General features: G+C 35.8%; 1 protein-coding gene across 1 annotated transcript in view; it reads left to right on the top strand.

Moving 5' to 3' along the window:
• The window catches only part of AP4E1 (adaptor related protein complex 4 subunit epsilon 1), a 78,832-nt gene extending 58,555 nt beyond the window's left edge, over positions 1-20,277 (top strand). Inside the window, exons 17-21 of the mRNA XM_036735443.1 lie at positions 2,596-2,851; positions 11,199-11,768; positions 12,946-13,136; positions 14,669-14,826; positions 16,469-20,277. Of these exons, the coding sequence (XP_036591338.1) occupies positions 2,596-2,851; positions 11,199-11,768; positions 12,946-13,136; positions 14,669-14,826; positions 16,469-16,629 (1,336 nt within the window). The 3' untranslated portion in view covers positions 16,630-20,277. The remainder of the gene's footprint in view (positions 1-2,595; positions 2,852-11,198; positions 11,769-12,945; positions 13,137-14,668; positions 14,827-16,468) is intronic.
• Positions 20,278-22,253: the final 1,976 nt, after the last annotated feature.

Raw genomic sequence — 22,253 nt, 5'->3', positions numbered from 1 at the left:
ATTTTCTTTTCTCAGTTTCAGTTTCCTTTTAAATTTTTTACTAATACCTTTTATGTTTTTTTTTAACATCACAGTCATTTCCCAAAATTAATTCTGTCCCATGTACAGTGAATTCTTCCTTGTAAAGAAAAAGAGTTAAATAAAACTGATCAACAAAGCAACATTATATGAAATATTCTGCACCTGCAGTTTCTTATCTCTATACTGAGAGAAAGGATGTGTTATTTCATTCTTTGTCCTCAGTAGCCAACATACTTCATTGGAATTTATCTGAGTTCTTTTTCATATTAGTGTTTAGCATACGAATGAGTCTCTCTGAATTTAAGTTAGTCAGTCCCGCAGACAACAGACATGTGGTCTGTCACTGAGCTTTATTCACATTTTACAAATCGGAAAACTGAGTTATATAGAAGTTAAGTGACTTATATAAGGGCACACAGTGAGTTAGTGGAAAAAGCCATTTGGAACTTCTTTGTATTAGTGCCTCACTTAGCAGAAAGCATACTTGCTTAAAGCTTTCATGTTAGGTATGGTATAGGAAATCAAGTTACATGGTCCCTGGCCAAGAGACTTACAGCCTGAATGTATCCTACCAGGTGTGATTGTGCATGCGTGATGCCTGCTCTGGTGAGCTCAGGAATTCTGAGCTAGAATAGGAATAAAGCCAATTGAGTGTCCTCAGTAAGTCTGATACTGGTATGGTCAGCTTCTAGGAGTGAGGACAGGCAAACTGGCTGAGATTAGAAGTGAAGCAGGTCAAAGATTCTGTGCTTGATCAGCCTTGGGATTGGATCCATGTGTGGCTACAGTGTACTTCCTGCCAGGGTGACACAAGGAGCCACAAGTCCTAAAAAAAAAAAGTATTTAGATCTTCCTTTTAGGTTTATTTTTCCATTTAAGCGTGCCTATTAGCAAGCGATGTCTTGTCCTTACATTACTGTATTCTGTAGTGTGCCTAGAAGAATGCTCTTCATGCACCGAGCTGCTATGTGCTGAGGTATAAAGGCTTATCAGTGCTTGTATTAAAGCTAGAGAAGACATTTGTTTCTGACCATACCACGATAGCACTTGTGCATGTAGTAGATTGCAACATGCTATAAAAGTAACCTTTCCCATTTTCATTGTTTAAATAGAAGAGGTAATACATTGTCACATCTTTCGGATTAAGTAGTTAAATCTAATTGAATTTCAGCTTGGCTTCCTCATACATTTTGTATGCCACATCATAGGCCTTTGGGCTAGAACCTACCTCTGAGTTTCACTGTTTCTAGTCTGTTCAAACCCATGTGCATAGTTTGGTATTGTGTGGAGCATGTAGGGTCAAAGTCTACCAATTCTGCATGCCTTCCTTACTTTTTTAAATCTGCAAGTGAGGAAGGGGCAGCAACTGGGATTAGAAACATTGTAATCAATCTATCGGTAAGCATTTACTAAGCACCCACTATATAATAGGCATTGTGGGTAATCATTATAGCCAAAAAGGAATGCACTTCTACCAAGACAGGGAGAGTATCCTTATGATGTCAGCCACAAACTGCAGTGTCTTCATTCATTCATTCTATTATTTTTGTCCTAGGGGGTGCGAAGTAAGGGCAGTGCCGGATCTTATTCCTGAATTTAGCTCTTCCATAGGCAAGATGAATGTGTAAAGTTAGAACGTGGTTACTTTTGCTAGCTGGGGAATAGGAAGCAGGAAGAGACTAACAACATTCTCACTGCTGCTTTATCACTATTTTGATCTGGGAAAGAAATGTATCTTAGATATCCTAAAAAAACTACTGTTATTCTTCCTTCCTGAGTATCTCTTTCTTTTTCTTAAGATCTTGTTTTTTAAAAAATTATTTTAAAATTATGTTTATTTTAGAAAATGATCCTCAAGCCCTTCATTTATTCAAAATGCACATATATTAGTTGACATATTATTTACTTCACATTAAGAAAACCCTCCGAACTAAAACTAAACCTAAGTACAAGCTGCACATTTAGAAAAGATTTTGTTCTCAAAGTGATTCCTTTAGTAATATGTGGTGATTTTGGTTTTGGTCTGGCCCTATGCTTTCGTTGGTAGGGCATTACTAGTGTGGAAACTTTCTTCATTAGTGAAGATTAGTCAGTAACTTGTCTGTAATTTATAGCCTTAGAGAGTTCTGTGGGACACTAGGTTTGAGTGACTTGCCCATGGTCACACAGGTGTGTGTCAGAGGCAGGACCAAATCCATGTATTTTTGACTCCAAGGTCATCTCTTTTATCTGCTATTTATTGTTTCTCAAGTGTTGGATTGGAGAACATTAATGATATGATAAAGAAATTGAGATTGAAGTCATTGTATAATGAAATATCTCTGGAATGTCAGTAGTGAATTATCTCATTTTTGAAACCTTCAGGAACGTATTTATATGTTAAAATGAGGGTAGACACACAGTTGATGATGTCTAGAATCTTGCATCTAATTCTGGCTGAGTCTCCTGTGCCTTGTGATGTCGGTGCTAAGCTACTTCAAGAAAGCTAAAGGAACAGTGATGCTTTTGGAAGAATATCTTAAGAAAGTAATTCTTTGGTCCTGAATTGACTTGGCTCATTACCAATTTCCTTAGGACAAATAGCTTGAAGCTGGAAGGTGTGAAAAAATTATGGGGAAAAGAAGGCTATCTTCCTAAAAAGGAAAACAAAGCAGGAAACAACCCTGAACTTCAACCTATTGCTCAGGACAGTACATTAGTGGAGAATGTGGATCAGATGATAAAGAAGGATCAGTCCCAGTCCCTTCATCATTCAGAGGAAGAGGCAGAAAAACAGCGTCTGGCTTCAACGTTATTTGTTGGGCTGGGATCAGAAAGTGCAGTCAGTTTGGTAAGTAGTCTGTTATATTTCTCTATGTATCTATATTTTCCATGCTTTGGGCAGAAACACCATACTCTGTTGTGGAACAATCATGGAGGGACACAAACACTGACATGATATCTGGGGCATGAATGGAAGGAGGTGATACAGAGGAAAGTGAGAGGGCCATGTAAGATGTGAATAAGACTGGACAGTGGGGAATATGATTAACAATAGAAGAAGAAGGTACTAGCTGCTGTAGTAGACTTTGAAAAGAGGAAATAGTATTTGAGGACCCTAATTGCCCAGCAGAAAGGCAGGAGATGCTTGCAGTAGCGTAAATAGTAACCAGGTACATCTTAAGAGTAGGCCACATTTTTGCTTTCTACTAAGGAACTGAGGGCCTGCAATCTTGTCCCATTGAGCTTCCTATCAGTTTGCTTAAAACCACAGTATCACTGTGTCTGCAAAGGAAGTAAATAGGGGTTTTTGAGAGCTCTTCGCACTGCTTGCCATTCAGCCAGAGACATTACCACAGCTATTGCATATATTCACCCTAAACCTATGCCAACAAGGAAATCGTGGCTGCACATGATACTATGTAGTACTTTGTGTATAAAATCAAGATACCACATCATGTAATTTTACTGACTGATAATATTAAAGATAATAAGAATTTACTCAGTTACTATCCTAGAATAAAACACCAAGAAGCCTCAAAAAAGTAAGACTCTATAATTTAATTAAATGTATATAGTCAGTGAGATTACTTAGAGATCAAATATGGTGTAGTGGAAGGAGAAATGGATCCAGAGTCTAGAGTCCTTGGTTTGAAGCCTGACTCTCACTTGTTGAATGTGATGAGACATACTGGCAAGCATTTAAACCTGTCTGAGCCTCAGTTTCTGGCCTGTAAAATGGAAACGATGATAATATTTGCACTACCTACCTCACAGGGTTATTTTGAGAGAGCATTTTGTAAACTTAACAAAGCACCATGTATGTGTGAACTGACAGTGTTGTTACTATGATTCCTCTTTAGTTCAGTGCTTTCCTTATAACAGATTTCCTGGGGCTGTAAAGGGGAGAAAACTTTCATTCTCTAGGGTTATATCTAAATAGATAGTGACACAGTGCTTGACACATACTAGGTGCTTAATAAATGCTTATTGACTCGCCTTGGTGCTTCCCCCTGACACTTCTTTACATAGTTCAATACTTTATTTTTCTACACTACTTTAAAAAAATGTGTTGGAGTGGGACACAAAGGCCCATCCAGGAGAATGCCCTTATAATCTCCAGTTAGGGATGACGATGACTTGGCTAGAAGATGAAGTGAAGGTCCTGCTTCAAGAAGAATTTTAAAGTGAGCAAAATTTTTGTTAGCTTTCTCACCATTTCCATTCTGGTACTTTCATTTTTATGAGCCACTCTGTGAGGTGTTGTTGTCTTTATGATGCCCCTTACTGTAAGGGTGGGGACCCTGTGGCCTCGAGGCCCCATGTGGCCCTCTAGGTCCTTGGGTGCAGCCTTTTGAGTAAGTCCAAGTTTTATAAAACAAATCCTTTTATTAAGGGTGTTTGTTCTGTGAAGTTTAGATTCAGTCAAAGGGCTGCACTTGAGAACCTAGAGGGCTTCATGGGGCCTTGAGGCTGCAGATTTCTCACCCCTCCTACTGAGATACATAGCATCCCTCTGCAGTGTCCTGCTGGGGACCAAGCAGGCAGCTAGTTGGAAACGGTGGATAGAGCACTTGCTTTGGAATCAGGTAGACTTATCTTCTGAGTTTAAATCCGGCCTCAGACACTTACTAGTTGTGTGACCCTGGGCAAGTCACTTTGCCTCAGTTTCCTCATCTGTAAAATGGGTTGGAGAAGGAAATGGTAAACTACTCCAGGATCTTTGCCAAGAAAACACCAGATGAGTCAGGAGAGTCAGACATGACCAAAAATCTGGTGAACAACAACAGTGACCTATAATCCCAGCCTTTTCCCTCCATTTGCCTCTCCTTTAAAAAAAAAGTCACTAATCTTGAATCCCATTTTGTTAGGGCCTTGCTCCCTGCTAGGAATTTTACAAACTGTTTCAAACTAAAGTATTAATAGATGATAATGGCTTAAGGTTATTCCATATAACGTCTGCAACATAACAACTACTTTCAGTGCTTTAACACAAAGGAAGAGTGACTAATTGTGGAAATTTCAAGCACCAAGTTAGGCCAGTGATGAGTTATTTTTGGTGAGAGAGATTATTTTCCCAATGCTCTTGAAGTCACACCCATCTAGACATAAGGTGGACTGTAATGGGGAAGGGGAAGAGAACAACCATTTGTTAAGCACCTGCTTTGTGCCAGGCTCTGTGCTAAGTGCTTTATAAATATTATCTTATTTGATCACGTAAATGTAAATCATGTAGTTGCAGGTTCTGGTCACTCAGTTTGAGTGCTCAGTTGACAGTCATACCAAAGGTAACCAGACCCTAATAGAAAAAGTTATGTTGACCAAATCCCTGGGAGACTAATGTGTGAATCCAAGTCCAATTTGTTGATTCATTTAAGCTTTATTTTGTTTGTTCCACATTAGCCTGCCCAGGTTTTCTTGGTGGATTTAGAATCAATGATGCAGTTAGTATGGGCACAAAGAGAATTTCTAAACAGATTAGTTAAACTTGTTAGTTCACCCATTTATGCTGTTACTCCAGTATCCCTAGACATGTCAAGGAATTCACCAAACATTTAAGTGAGGAGTATTGTATTAGATGCTAGGAGGGAGTAAAAGATAAATAAAATTAGTCCTGACCTTGGAGTTTATAGTTTAGTAGGAACATATAGCACATATGCTAATAATTACAAAATAATTTTCTGAAATTTAAAATAGAAGCAAACAAATGACTTCATGAGAGGCAGCTAGGTGGCTTGGTGGATGGGACTCTGGGCCTGGAGTCAGGAAGACCTGAGTTCAAATCTAGCCTCAGACGCTTCCTAGCTATATGATCCTAGGTGAGTCACTTAATCTCTGTTTGCCTTAATATAACAGAGAAGGAAATGGCAAACTACTCCAGTATCTTTGCCAAAAAACCCCATGAACAGTATTGGTGTGCTGTGGTCTACAGGATCATGAAGAGTTGAATGTGACTGAACAACAGAAAAACAACAATGATTCCATGCGATATCAATAGAAACTTTTAAAAAATAGTCTAAACACAGAAAAGGGCAGGAAGGTGGCACAGTGGATAGAATGCTGGGCCTGAAGTCAGGAAGACTCATCTTCCTGAGTTCAAGTCTGGCCTCAGATACTTCCTAGCTGTGTGACCTGGACACATCATTTAACCTTGTTTGCCTCAATTTCTCATCTGTAAAATGAGCTGGAGAAGGAAATGGCAAACGATTATAGTATATTTGCCAAGAAAACCCAAAGTGGGGTCACAGAGAGTTGGATATGACTGAAATGACTGAAGAATAAAACACTGAAAAAAATAGAAAATCTCGGCAAAAACAACTGACCTGGGAAACAGATTGAGGAGAGATAATTTAAGGATCATTGGACTGCTCTCTGAAAGCCATGACTTAAAAAATGGACATCATATTTCAAAAAATCATAAAAGAAACTACCCAGATGTCGTACAAAGTAGAAATTGAAAGAATCTACGGTAAACTTCCTGAAAGGAACCCCCAAAACGAAAATCCCAGGAATGTTAGAGCTTCCAGGTAAAAGAAAAAATACTGCAAGCAGTCAGAAAAAAAGAATTCAAATATTGAAGAGCCACACATCAGTATCATGCAACATTTAGCAGTCAACATTTTAAAGGAATGGAGAACTTGGAACATGAGATTCCAAAAGACAAAGATCTTGGCTTACATCCAAGAATAATTTACATAGAAAAACAGCATAATCCTATAAGGGAAAAAATGGATCTTTAATGAAATAAAGGACTTTCAAACATTCCTGAAGAAAAAACCAGAGCTGAATAGAATTTTTTAAAGAGTTAGATATGATAGACCTAGAAAATTTTGAATGGAAATAGAAAAGAATATATCTGTTTCTCAACAATATATGGTACTTTCACAGAAATAGATATGTACTAGAACATAAAAAAAACTCACAAATGCAGAAAAGCAAAAAATAGTTTGAATTTTTAGAAATCAACACCAATTGAATAATAACTATATTCAATAAAGGGTCTTCGAAGCAAAGATTAAAAGTTAATTGCATACTAAATAACTTAATCCTAATAAATAGAAGGGTCAAAGAATAAATTACAGAGATAATAATTTCATCAATTTCATTGACAAAGTGAGACAACATAACAAAATTTCATCACTAAAAGAGAAAACAAGCAAATCAGTAAATTAAGCATGTATCTAAAAACACTAGAAAACCAACAAATTAAAAAACCTCAATGAAACACCAAAATAGAAATCTTGAAATTCAAAGGAGAGATTAACAAAATTGAAAGCAACCTCCCCACCCCCATGCTATTGAATTAATAAATAAAACTAGGAGCTGGCTTTTTGGGAGGAAAAGCATCTATAAAATAGATAAGCCATTAGCTAAATTGATTTTTGAAAAAAGAAGAAAAGGGAAAAAAGGGAAAAAGTGAATTCACAATGAAGAAGAACTAAAAGAAATTATTAGTAGCTATTTTTCCCAACTGCGTGCCAGTAAAACTGACAATCTAAATGAAATGGATAAGTATTTGCAAAAATATAAATTGCCCAGATTAGTGGAGTAGGAAGTATAGTACTTAAATAGTTCCATCTTAGAAAAAGAAATCAAACAAGCTATAAGTGAAATCTCAAAGAAAAACTTAAAGGACCAGATGGGTTTACAATAAAATTCTAACAAATATTTAAAGAACAATTAATTCCAATACTATATAAATTGTTCTAAAAATAGAAAAGGAATTCTGTCAAATCTCTTCTATAACACAAATATGATCATGATACTTAAACCATGGAAAGCCAAAACAGAAATAAAACTATTAACCAATATCCCTAATGAATGATGAAGCAGACATTTGAAATTTTGACAAGGACACAACAGCAACATATCTTTGATGGCATTGGACTTATACCATGAATGTAGGGCTGGGCCAATAGTAGGAAAATTAGAAACAAAATTTATCATATTAATAACAAAACCATGTAGTTATATCAGTAGATGCAGGAAAGGCTTTTGAAAAGATACAACCGTTTCTGTTAAAAACACTAGTAGAGCATAGGAATGAACAGAGCTCTTCTCAGAATGATAATTAATATGTATCTAAATTGAAAGAATAATCATAGGCATAAAAGAAGCAAAATTATTACTTTTTGCAGTTAATAAAATTATTTACTTGGAGAATCCTTTAGAGTCAACAAAAAAGCAACTAGTTGAAATAGTGAACAACTTCAGCAAAGTTACAAGATATAAAATAAACTCACACAAATTATCAGCATTTCTGCATATTGTCAACAAAATTCGGTAGGAAGAGATAGGGAAATTCCATTTAAAATAACTACAGAAAATATAAAATACTTGAGAACCTACTCACCAAAACATACACAACAATTATATGAACACAATTATAAAACACTCTTTACACAAATACAGATCTAAATAACTGGAGAAATATTAATTACTCATAGGTAGGATGAGCTAATATAAAAATGACCATACTTCCTAAATTAATTTGCTTAATCAGTGCCATACCAATCAAACTACCCAAAGATTACTAGAAAAACAACAACATTAATTAGGAGCAACAAAAGGTCAAGAATATCAAGGGAATTAATAAAAAAAAATTCATTAGTGGGAAGGAAGGGGTCCAAGAAGTACCAGATATCAAAGTAGTTTACAAAATTGTAATCATCAACACCATTTAGTGCTAGGTAAGAAGCGAGTGAACATACTAATCTAATGTCTAATAAAACGAAAGATTCAAGCTATTGAGCAAGAACTCACTATTCAAGAAAAAAACTTCTGGGAAAGCATTCTAGTAGAATCAACATCTCACACCATATATCAGGACAAGAGCCAGATGAGTATGTAATTTAGACATGAAGGGTGGTATCATAAACTAAAAGAGCATAGAAGAAATTACCTGTCAGATGTATGGATATGGGAAGAGATCATGACCAAACAAGAGTTAGAAAGTTTCATGGGAAGTAACATAAGACAATTTTTATTACATAAAATTAAAAAGTTTTTGCCCAAATGAAACCAGTACAGCTAAAATTAGAAGAAAAACAGGTAAATGGGGAAAGAAAATCATCAAGTTCCTCTAATAAAGACCTCACTTCTGAAATATAAAGGAAGCTGAGTCAAATTTATAAGAATAAAGACTATTCCTCAATTGATACATGGTCAAAGGATATGAATAGGTAGTTTTCAGAAAAGGAAATCCAGGTTATCAAAAGCTTTATGAAAAATTGCTCTAAATCACTAATAAGTAGAGAATTGCACATTAAAACAACTCTAAGGTAGCACCTCACATCCTTCAGATTGGCTAAGATAACAAAAAAAAGAAAATGACAAATGCTGGAGGGAACTATGGGAAAACAGGTACATAAATGCACTGTTGTTAGAGCTGTGAATTGGTTCAGTTGTTGTGGAAAGCAATTTAGAACTATATCCAAAAAGCTATTAAATTTTGTATGCCCTTTGACCTAGTGAATGTTGCTACTAGGCCTATGTCCCCAAGATATCAAAGAAATAGGGAAAGGGCTCATATATTAAAAAAAAAAAAGTGTTTAGCTTCTTTTGTGTGGCAAAGAACTGGAAACAAACTAGGGGTTGGGGGAAATCAACTAGGGAATGCCTGAACAAATTATGTTAAGTGAATTTGATGGAATATCATTATACTATAAGAAATTATGAGGATGATTTTAGAGAAACCTGGGAATACTTGTTTGAACTGATACATAGTGAAGTGCACCAGGAAAACAATCTGTACAGTAATAACAATATTGTAAAGATAAATAACTTTGAAATACTTAGGAACTCTGACTAATACAATAACCATCTCAAAGGGCTCATGATGAAACTTGCTATCTACTTCCAGATAGAGATGAACTCAGAATGCAGATCGAAGCACGCTTTTGGTTTTGGACATGACTTATGATAGAATTTTTTTTGCTTCACTCTACTTACTTACAGCAGGTTTTGTTTTTCTCGCTTTCTCTTGGGTGGGAGAGGGAGGTGGAAGAGAGACAATTCAGAACTGAAAATAAAATAAAATTGAATTTTAAAAAAGAAATTGAGTAAGAGAGGGGGAATGATTGAAGGAGGGAGGTCCGTCCTGGATGTGATGAGAAATCTTCATTGATGTGCATTGAGAATGGGCCAGGTATGTCATGTGTTCTATATATGTTGCATATGGATAGTTTATATTTACATATAGTATTTTAAGGTTTTCAATGTGCTAACAGTAACACTGTGACCTAGATAGTGCAAGCATTATTTCCAGTTTATTGTTGAGAACATTGATGGCTCCAGAGATTAAGTGACTTGCAGAGGTCATACAACTAGTAGATGTCACAGCCAAGTTTTAGGCTCCTGTCTCTTCTTATTCTCAGGTTCAGCTCTTTTCCTATTGTTTCACCATATTTTCTGATTATGTGTGTATATGTGTGTGTCTGCATGTGTGTATACATATATGTTATGCATATTCAGTCTTTTAAATGTTAGTTTCTTTATTTACATTAGATGCATTCTATTCTAGTTTCTATTTTAACATGGATTCTATCTGGGCATGATTTTTATGCCAATTTCTAATATACCTTGTGTTACATTTTAAAAATAATCAGAGATAGAATGTACATTTTAATCATAATTAGAATAACTTCTCCACATTTAGCTATTTTTCCTTTGGACTCTCATTTTGGCATCATTTGGATTCTGGGAATTTTTTTTCATGTCCTACAACCTAATGATTTGCATCACTAGCTTGGTGTCTGTTATTTCCTTAACTGGGATTGTAAATGTAAGTAGTGTCATATCTTATATAAAAATACAGAAGATATCCTACACAAGGTTCATTTCAGCCATCCCTTCAGTTTATAGTAGAGAATGGCTGTCCAGTTTTATAGTCATATGCTTCAGAATTCAAGAGATCTTCAAGTTTAGGTTGTTGGCTTTCCGACCTCACTTCTAATTTTGAATAGTTGTAAATAACCAAAAAAATTAGTAAATTATTCAAAGCTGTGCAGTTGCAAGCATAAATTTCTAGGCTTATTAATGTTCTGTATTGTGAATTTCATAGTTTCTGCTTTACAATGCTGGACCTCAGCAGGCTGATGAAATTGTTCATTTGAACCTGCCTAGATTTAGGCCATTGTTAGAATATATCAGAACTCATAATCAGTGGAATAGTTTCTTTCTTTATTTTTTTTCTGCAGCTGGGAAAAACAGATACTGTCTCTCACAAGTTCCGAAGGAAATCAAAAGTTAATGACATCAAAAATAGAGAAGTAACCAGCGCACATAACATTAACTGCTCTTCTTTCAATCCTTTGTCAAATGCACCTTATGAAGATAATGATCATCTGAACAATTTTCAGGACAAAGGAGACACAAGATTAAAGAAATGTTCTCTTGGTTCAGAATTTTTGGAATCAAGTTTAAAATCTGAGTCACTCACTGAACTACATTTGGTTGACAATCTCTCAGCTTGCAGCCTGTCTTCACCTTCTTTGTTTGAAGATAATAGCATGGAGATTTTTCATCCTCCTCATTCTACTGTTTCCTCGTTTGCTAATGAAATCACTTTAACTTCTTCCTTATTGGAAGAGCTAAATGAGCAGGTACATTCAGATTTAGTGGAACTCTGTAACAATGAAATGTTAAAAGTTTCTTCTTGCAAAATTTGGAAAGATGACTGCTTATTGCTGGTCTGGTTGGTTGCCAACAAGAGCAGTTTGGAACTGAAGAGTATGAATTTAGAAATTACACCTACAGAAAATTTCAAGGTAAGAAAATTGATGATTCATCTTTTCTAGCTTTAAAGAGAGACTTTTTACTTACTGATATTTTTCTTATTGGTTATAGTACTAGCTCATAAACTTATTCCAACTACCAATTCTTACTCCTCTACAAAAAATAAAAATGGAAAAGAACTGTCTTGTTTTCCATACTCTGAAGAAGGTGAGAACAACAACATTGTAAGAAAATAAAACTCATTTCTTTAGGTTTAGAGACTGAATTAGAGACAAGAATGACTTAATCAAGAGATTAATGGGGAAAGTGGTAAATATTCATATGAATTTTAAGTTGGTGCCGTTTCTTAAATAATTACTTTCAGATATCTCCACCATTGTTAGGAAAAACCCAGAAAAACACTTACCTGCCTACTAAAACAGAACAAAACATGCATTAAAAAATCTAAGAATTTGAGGAGAAAAGTAGGCGAGGCAACTAGTTGACACAGTGCACTGGGCCTGGAGTCAGGAAGATATGAGTTCACATCTAGCCTCAGACATTTGCTAACTGTGTTACTTTGAGCAAATCACGTAACCTCTGACTCAGTTTCCTTAGCTGTAAAATGGTTGTTGTGAGGATCAACTGAGGTAATATTTGTAAAACCTTTAACAAAATTCCTGGCACATAGTAGGGACTTACTAAATATGCTTGCTTCCTTCACTGAGAGGTAAATATGTGAATGATACCAACTCTTTCCTTAGTAATATGCAGTGCATTTCTTTTAATTTGCATATTTATTGCTTTCATCAAATGAGTGGGTGTTGTTTTTGTTTATTTTTTGGTTCTAGTGGTCTGCAGATGTGATCTATAATAATGTCCATTGTATTACAACAAAGTAATTTGGAATTTGTTGTAATGGGATTTGAATTATTTTATAGAGGAAATTATATTGGATCAACCAAAGGAGTTGAACTAGAGTTTTTTTGTTTGTTTGTTTTGAATATAGCTTGGACCATTTTTTAAGACTTGATAATCTTTTAAAAAATTTTGGTTGCATTAACATTTTTGTTATAGAATTTAACCCCACTAACATTCTCTCTTGATTATTTTTGTTTATAGAAGGGGAAATGTCCAATTTTCAAAAAAAGAAAATGGCAGCTATCCCATGTTAATTCTATTGATACTTTTTTCCAAAGATTTTCAATATAGTGTTATATTGCTTTGCAGATCCTTGAGCAACCTGGCTTCTGTTTTCCTGTAATAGAAGCAGAAAGCACCAAAAGCATCCAGCATCGTGTGCAGATGGAAAAGCCTTTTACAGAGGAGGGCCTTTCTGGTTATGTTAAATATCAGGTGGAAGAGGATCCATATATTCAGCTAGAATTTTCACTCACCTTATCACTATTGGATTTCATTAGGTAATTGATTTATCAACCATTCTTTTAAAGCAGCTTTTTTCTTTATGTATAATTCATTTATCTCATTGAGTGTTCCTTGATCCAACTAATTCTTATGGCAAAATCTCTTCTTATAGAATATTTAATTTTTTATCATCAATGAGAAAAAATAACACTGAATATCTTTGTGTTCAGAGCACTGCTCTGGGTAACGTGGGAGGCTGTAAAGAGAGAAGACATAATCTCCAGCGAATTCAGTAGTCTTTATTTTTTCATATATGCTATTCAGGTCAGCGTTGTTTTGTGAAGGACATCTGAAGTTTGAAAGAAGGAAACACCAAGGATTCCATTAAAAAACCACAACAACAAAACCCTTAAAAAACCTCAGACTTAACAGTTTTACTTGTTTCTTACATTTTTTCTCCTGTCTTTAAAATGTTATAGTAAGGGATATATGTAATACTTGTTAAATGCCCACCTGAGTTAGGCCTATGGGGGAAAACAAATTATAAGATACAGTCTCTGGCTTCAAAGAACTTCCAGTGTTCACCTATGAGTATACATCAGAGAAGAGTAAAAATTAGCAGACTAAGCATAGTATTTATTCCAAGGGTCATACTTTATTAAGAATTCTCACTTGTTTTTGGCTTAATCCATGTGTGGGGAACCTGCTGCCTCGAGGCTACATGTAGCCTGCTAGGTTTTTGGATGCAGCCTTTTGACTGAGTCCAGGTTTTACAGAACAAATCCTTTTATTAAGGGAATTTGTTCTGTGAAGTTTGGATTCAGTCAAAGGGCTGCATTTGAGGACTTAGGGGGCCATATGTGGCCTTGAGGCTGCAGGTTCCCTACCCCTGGCTAATCCCTGGTATGTGGTTATGTTTAAGTATTAAAATGAAAGTACATCTGAAAGAAAACATTTTGGAGGTTTAATACCGTTAATCATAGAATAGTACAAAAATCACACTTTGACTCATTGAGAAACCCAAATAAACCTGGGTTCAGTGGGGTACAAACTCTGATAGGTCCTTGTAAGCTTGGTATACCTGTAGTAGACCTGGCAGTGGATTATATGTTTGTCATGAAAGTCTCCCCCTTAACTCATTTTGGAGAGATTTAGCACTGACCAACAAGTGATGAATTGTTTTGGCCACAGTAGCTCAGGAAGACTGTCTGGTAAGGAATAGATGGGTTGTTACATACATTGTTAAAGGGGATACTTACACTGATGAAATCACATTGATATAATACTTATTTATAAGTATTGATATAATAAAATAAATAGGTGAAATTGTTCACTAATGACTCATCAATGTGGAGTATAAACTATGGATTTGGAGTTGAGTAGCACATTCCTGGTGCTAGTATTTTTTTTACATTGAATTAGAAGTTGAAATTATGTCTCATCATTAGTTTAATAGGAGCAAGGTTGCTTTGCTTTTATACTGATTGTTAAGATATTTATTTTTATTTATATCTGTGACATTTGAAAGGTTTTTGTGTTCAGAATAATTTAATTCTTTTGGAAATATACTAATAAAAAATAATTTCAGACCAATGAAGATTTGTACTGAAGACTTTGGCAAACTTTGGCTATCCTTTGCAAATGATGTGAAACAAAATCTAAAAATGTCAGATTCTCAAGCTAATTTGCCTTTTGCCCTGAAGACCCTGCAACAGAAACTAAGACTGCACATCGTTGATATTATAGGTTTGTAGAATGATTAAAAAAAAACAGCCTTATATTTATAGTGCCTTTTCTTTTGTCCCTTGTCCTCTCATGCCACATACAAAATTCACCTGTAATTTTATACTAAACACCTCAGTATCATCATGGTGCTTACAAATTACCGCTGTTCATCATAGACCTCTAACAGCCGCTGGAACTTCTGGGCTGTGTTCTTTTAGAACTGGCTGAATTGCTTAGAATTGGTATAGATTTTTGTGAAGAGAGACAAACTTTTATGGCTTTTCGATTAATATTTTAGAAGAAATAGGTACATAATTTATCAGTTTTGAAGTGTCTTAAAAGCATATTGATTTATTAGCAATTATTATGTACTTGAAAAGTGGTGTTATATGATTGTCAATCAAGTGTACCCATGGCCCCATTTACATTTAGTTTTGTTTTTCTATTTTTAAAATTCAGAGCTTAACAAACATGAACTAAAATGAGCACTTCCGTATATACAGTAGAACAAAAAGAGAGCATTGTACATGAAACTGCGAATCTCTATAATAAATAGCTTGCTTTTCTCTTAAAGTGTATGATACATAGAAGTTACTTTCAAAGCTGACCTGCTTGTCTGTGATTCCTTCTGACTTTCCTTTTCTTCTCTTCTGTGCATTTAAACTGAATTTCAGTAATTTTTTTTGGTGGGGGGAGAGGTAATTCTATCTCTAGCTCTCCTCTCTTCACTTCTCTTTTCTCCACTAAGGAAAAAACAAAACACTTTTATAACAAATTCATAGACAAGCAAAATTAATTTCCATATTTTCTATGTCTCATTTTCTATTGCATCTTGGGTCATCTCTGTCAGGTAGACTCATGACACACTTAAAAATAGATTGTAAAGTGTTTCTAATTTTTTTTTTACTTTCTGACTGTAAAACATTAAGAATGTTATTACACTAAACTCTGAATGTTTTGTTGTAGAGTAATAACCAGAACATTATTACGCTTTGTTTTTATTTTGCTTATGGTCGTTTTATTTTTTATTTGTGGAAAAATCAAATTTAGCATTATTTATACAATCTGTTTTTATGCATTTCATGATTTTATACATAACTAATTTTTCTATCCACAGAATAAAGAAATAGATATGAAGTAATGTGTATTGTGGAAGTGAACATTATAATAACAAATTTTTATTATTGTAGCAAAATATAATATGAGGAGATCATTATCACATTGACCAAATAATGCTCTAGTTATTACCCAACAAAACATTCAAAGTTTAGTGTAATAACATTCTTAATTACGTATATGTACCACATGTACAAATACTGTTTTATAACAATAGCATTTATCTTGGATCATTTTCCATTCAAAACAATGACATTTGTCTTGGATCATTGTTTGTTAAAAATAATTTTTTCATCATGATTTTTCTTCTCAAAAATAAAATTTAGAGCTTTAATGTTTGATGAATAAAATATTAAGCACCTAGCCTAATGTCCTGCCCAGAGGAGGTGCTTAAGTGACTGTTGTTTGGGAGAATATAAAGAGGCTTACATGAACTCAAGTGAACCTTTAATGGTAGACTTGAACTTTGTTTCATGTCACATATTTTGGATTCTTATGCTGCTGAACTGATTGAAATTGAGGATATATAACTTTTGTTTTGTTTTAGGAAATGAAGGAATATTGGCCTGTCATCTACTCCCTTCAGTCCCCTGCTTACTGCACTTAAGGGCTCACGAAGGAACGGTTGCTCTGTGGTTCAGATCCTCTTGCTCTTCTCTTCCAGATTATTTACTTTATCAGTGTCAAAAGGTGATGGAGGAATCCTGATCAAAACTCTGCTTGTTTTCTACTTTAAAGGTTTACATAGATAAAATTATTTACCAAAGTAAGATGAACTCACGGTACAACTAATGAAAAGGGGAATGATTTGGCTTTTAAAAGTGTTACCTAAAGGACTTCTTAGATAAGAAAGAGCTCCAAGAAACTGTACCTTTATCACTTTGCTCAGGATTGTATAATATTTGTGTCCTCCCAAAAGTGACCTATGTTAGCATTTTAAAACTGTTAATGGTTTAACATGACCTAGAGTAGAGAGACTGAAAATAATTTATTTTGTAATAAGCGGTTTTCTAGTTAGCGCATTTGCTCTAGGACTAGTGGATTTGTAGATACAGTTAAGTCTCAGTTATCTGTGCTAATGGAGAGAGAAGTAAGTGGATAATCCCAAGTGTAATTAATATTTGGTTTTGAAATGCATTGTCTGACTTTTCACAAACTACTTATCTTCTTAATTATGTTTTGATTAGACTAGTATTAAAATTAGTCTACATTCTTTCAGCCCACACCAACTGATACTGGTGATAGGGGTGCAGAAGCATGTTGGGTGGCAAGAGGAAGCCATCTTGATCCTAACTGTGTTACATTGAATCTATCCATGTATGATTGAGAATTGACCACAAAATCTGTCCTTTTCTCACACAGTTACTTTTTTTAAGCTGAAAATCACTGTGCAGACTATATATTTTTTAAAATACCCACTTAAACATTATTATATAGAAATAAAATCCCTCATTGGGCATACTACAAAAACACCTCATTTATGGTAATATCTTGGCATCATTTGCTACTTAATGACATTTAAGCTAATTTAACTTTAGGAGTAAAATGGCATTCATGCTTGATACTCTTTGAATACACCTGAGTAGCAGCAGCACAGATAACCTTACAGGCACTGCAGTAAAGACGTGTTATTTTCTTATTGTCTGGTTCTTTTTTTTCCCTCACCTGTTACATAAGTAGCTGGCAGCCTCTGAGAATCACTATCAAAACTGCAACTTCTACCAGTAAAAGGAACTTAATGCTAAACTGAGTTAATATTTTCAGAATTTTAAGGTTGTAGATTAAAGTTAAAAACAGTATTTTACAGTCTTAAGTACTTTCCGAAGTTATTTCATTTTTCAAATGGTTCAGTGGAAATTCTTCAGGCAATACCATTTTAAATCATAGATAGCAGTTAATTAGTTAGCACTTAATTTATATGGTCATTCACTCAAGTCAAAAGCACCTAATCATAGTTGATGAAAATATTAAAGGATTGTCTTAGAATCGACAAATTTAATTACTTGCATATATGCTCTGCAGTATGCCTTCCCAGCAACAAGCAGTATTCTCATAACTAATTTTAAGTTGCTCATTTCTTTAAGTAACACTTTATTATGACCTATTCATTTAAACATATAGTAGAGCCCTGCTTACAACAACAGTGTTAAAGGACAAAAGAATTGTCTACATTATGAACTTCCCATGCTGTGATGAGGGAGACTAACATGCCTAGGCAAGGGGAGAGAAGGCAGTGATATGTTGTTTCTGGGGTACGAGGCAGCAGTGGCATGGCAACCTCCCCTAAGGCTCTGTTCCGTTTCTGTCCTAGTCAGTGATATATTTATCCTGCCCTTCATGCTATTTCTGCTGCTGCTACAGCCATTAGTAGAGAAGAAACATCCCCTTGTCACAGTGCAAAAGCATATAGTGCCATATGGGAACTGGAGCTCTCTCCCTTCCTCCACTTGCTGGGGTAAGCTTGTGCTCTTGAGCCCATCGGGGATCAGTGTTTGGAGTACTCAAGCAGGTAGATAAATGGCTTGTTTGGAAGGAGCACTGCAAGTTTCTTCTCTCCTTGGTTATAAGGGGGTACATCCCTCCCTTGCTCCAGAAGTTGTTTTAGCAGGAGTAAAGCCAAGGGCTGGATGCTGTGGGGCACAGAAACCAGTGAGTAGAGGGAGGTATACAAGGAGTAGTTGAAGGCTTATCACACCGTTGTTGTTTCTGCTATTTGGAGTTCTTCCGTAGGAGACATGCTTTCCCTCGTTTAACAGCTGAATCTAATCACTACAGCTCTGCTTTAAGACTTTAAATTTTTTTATATGTATGATTTCAAAACCAAATGTTACAAATACAGCGTATGAACAAAACTCATTAGATTTTAAAGTATTCAATAACAGTGCATATGATGCTTATTTTTATTGAACGTTTAAATTCTAAATCAGGCATTATCCTCTTTACATTTTATTCAGTTTGACTATAATGGTATGAGACCGATTTCATGTGGGATTTGTGGAACCAGTCTCATTGCTGCGTAGTCAACTTTCTGTGCTAGGTTTAGGGACAACACTAAGAATGTTGGGCCGGTAATGGTGCCAGGTGCTCAGCGGTATGAATACTCTTCACTCTGGGTATTCACACTGGGCCCCTTCACTGTGGCAACAAATATAAGGGTGGAGTGAATAAAAGGAAAGGCAGTAAAAGTCTAAGTGCAGTGATGGTAGATGGAAATAAGATGGTGTGCTCCTCAGTGGAGGGACATATGTAGAAGGGGACGTTTTGCTGTCCTAGCAGAGGCATCCAGTAAGGGTGAACCTTAGACAAAGGGGAGGAGAGGAAGGAGTGAACACTGTGGAGTGGATGTTATAGTGGTGGTCATGTAGTGACTGAGATGCCAGTCTGTGGTTAACATATCAAATGTTGCAAAGCTCTGTCTCAAACACTTAATGTTGTCTAGGAAAATTTCTGTGTGGTGGAAAGACAGTGTTTTATTCCCCTCACCCTCATTTTATTTAATGTTAATATTTTGAAAATGTTGAGCTATCTTTTTTGTGGAACTATCTTTTTGATGAATAGAAGCCATTTTTGTCTTATTATCAGCCAGATAGTTATTGAAAGTGCACTGAACTTACTCATTAGTAAGTATTTTACTGTGTTAAACTTTTGGGAGAGAAAATGAAATGTACATTAACATGGAGTAATTTTCATGTTTTAGAGTTGGGTTCTCTAATTTGGAAAAGTTCAATTAAATGTACAACTGGCATAAAATTGTCAATACTAATTACTTCTGGCCCCTGCATTCATTATTTTGTAAGCAGTTAAATAACAGTCGAATAATACCAGTAAAGCTAGTGGTATTGACTAAAAGCAATGGAAAAGAAGGTACATAGGAATAACTTAACTTGCTCTGTCACTGCAGTGGTAAGTTAGTAAAGATACTTGCTTATTGTTCCCCCACTAGAGAGAAAGACAATTTAGACTATAAATTAATTTCCATATTCCCTCTTCAAATGATGGGGAAAAATTCACTGTGACTCATTTAGTGCTGTCATGTTCAAAGAAGCAAGAAAATATAAATCAAGCTATACTAAAAATATAGTAAAAAGGATACTTGATTAGAAGTCAGTTTTAAGATACTGACACTGGCATTTACTATTTGTGACCCAAGGCAAAAGACAGCCTCTCTGGGCCTCACTCACTTCCTTTATCTGTAAAATGGGAAAGTTGGAAAAGGTGATTTCTGAGGTCCCTTCCGGCTCTAAATCTGTGATCCTATGAAGATTTTTTTAGGTATCGGGTTTTATACTGGCTAATGCATCCCCTACAAATCTCCAGTCTGGTCACTGAAGATGCCTGATGGAATGCGGAGACTTATCATTGATTATTTTGGGTTTGAATAAACCATACATTTTCTGGCCCAAGTTGTAGCCTTCTTCTTAGAGTACTAGATAGCTCTAGTGGGTTTTGGATTCTCCCCATCCATTAGGAAAACCAATGGGCTTGTGCCCTCTCCAGGCTGCAGTTTTCCATTGGTTTCTCTCTCTCTCTCTCTCTCTCTCTCTCTCTCTCTCTCTCTCTCTCTCTCTCATACACACACACACACACTCTCTCTCTCTCTCTCACACATGCAATCAGAGTTAACTGGCTTGCCCAGGGTCACACAGGTAGTAAGTGTCAGGTGTCTTGAGGCTGGATTTGATTTCAGGGCCTCCTGACTCCAGGGCCAGTGCTCTTATCATGGTCACCTAGCTGCCCCTGACAAATATATATTTAGACTCATTTGCCTCCCTCATGCCTCATTCCATGACATTCCAGCCTTTTATTTCACCAGGCTCTGTGAAACTGAGGTAAGACAGCAGTCTCCATTTGAGACAGAATCTAATGAAAATAAGGACAGAAAGGACTCAAGCTTATCTATCAACTACCCCACCATTTGTAGTTCTTTTTAGGGGAAATGGGTTTGGGCCAAAGATTCATACCACACTGCATTGAATGGATAGAGCCTTTTTCAGTGTCATTTGCCAAGATTGAGCTTCTGGAGAGCTGAACAAGAACATAAAAAGGGCAGCAAAGTGTGTAGTCAATCTTCCTGGGATAACAGTTATGCACTTAGAGTCTCTAGGGACTTTGGTGATGGGGGTGGGGAGGAGTAGAGAGACAGAGAGAGAGAGAGAGGCTTAAGAAAACAAATGTCACAGGGAGGTAACATTTTATTAGTTTAGTTACTTAGACTATTTCTTGACCTGGAATTTGGGACTATGGTGAGTTTACACACAATATTTCAACTTCACTTATCCACCATTTGGAACACATCAAAGTGAGTGGGTGAATATATATAGAGACCAAGCAACAAATCAAATGACTAAAATGAGCTGGAATGGTTGGTACTGCATGAGGGCGCTATGGGATTGGGAATTTTAGGTCCAGGGGCATGAAGCACCACTCAAATAGAATGTGAATTCACATTACTCAATTATATAGGGAAAAATGTTTTTCAGTCACATAACTAGGTGGGGAAGATTGTAGAAGAATGGATATAAGGAACAAATTATTTGGAAATTGGACTAATTGAGAACCTAAGTATAGTGGTCTTAATAGTGTGACTTAAACCTGTCTTGGATGAGATAAGACATACCCAGCCAAGAAGTAGTCAGTGAACTCTTGTTTAGGATGATGCACAGTATAATATACATTGCTTCTCTGTCTCAGTGCTTACATTCTGCCAATTAGTAATAGCAAAACTTGCTGATTTGTATATGTATCTATTTGGGTGGCCATCTAGAACAAAGGGCAGTTGGATCACACAGCTCTAACTCTAACATTGTGGGGTTCTTGTTCAAGTTTGCACTGTGTAGTCAAGAATATTGGCTCTTAGTGTGGCTTTCTTGCATTATACAACTCAAATTCTTATATATCCTTTCTCTGCTATCTCCATGAAATGATTCGACTCTTGTGGTGACTGTGCCATATAGTTTCTTTACACTTAGCAGTGAAGCTGAACCGTTGGACTGATACAAAAGAGAAACAGTGTGCCAATAAATTCAAAATATCTCATTGTTATGGGTATTTACCTTAAAGAAATCCTGCAAAGGAATTGATTCCATTCATTCCACTACTGACTCTATCAATGTTTTCCTTAAGTCCTTAGCAAAGCAAACCATTGAGTCTGGGGGTGGAACAGAGACCCCAAGAGGTAGAGCTGAGGCACTGAGAATCACCAGTAGAGACCATTGGGTATGAAAAGGGCCAACTGCCCTCCTCCTGGGCTGTCCCTTTATGACTAACAAACTCATCTTACCTCTTTGTCTCCTAATCCCTGGGATGAATTAGAGCCAAGTAAGAGTGAATTT

Source organism: Trichosurus vulpecula, chromosome 8 (assembly GCF_011100635.1).
Source record: "Trichosurus vulpecula isolate mTriVul1 chromosome 8, mTriVul1.pri, whole genome shotgun sequence".
Lineage (NCBI taxonomy): Eukaryota > Metazoa > Chordata > Mammalia > Diprotodontia > Phalangeridae > Trichosurus > Trichosurus vulpecula.
This window is presented reverse-complemented; position numbering and strand designations above follow the sequence as displayed.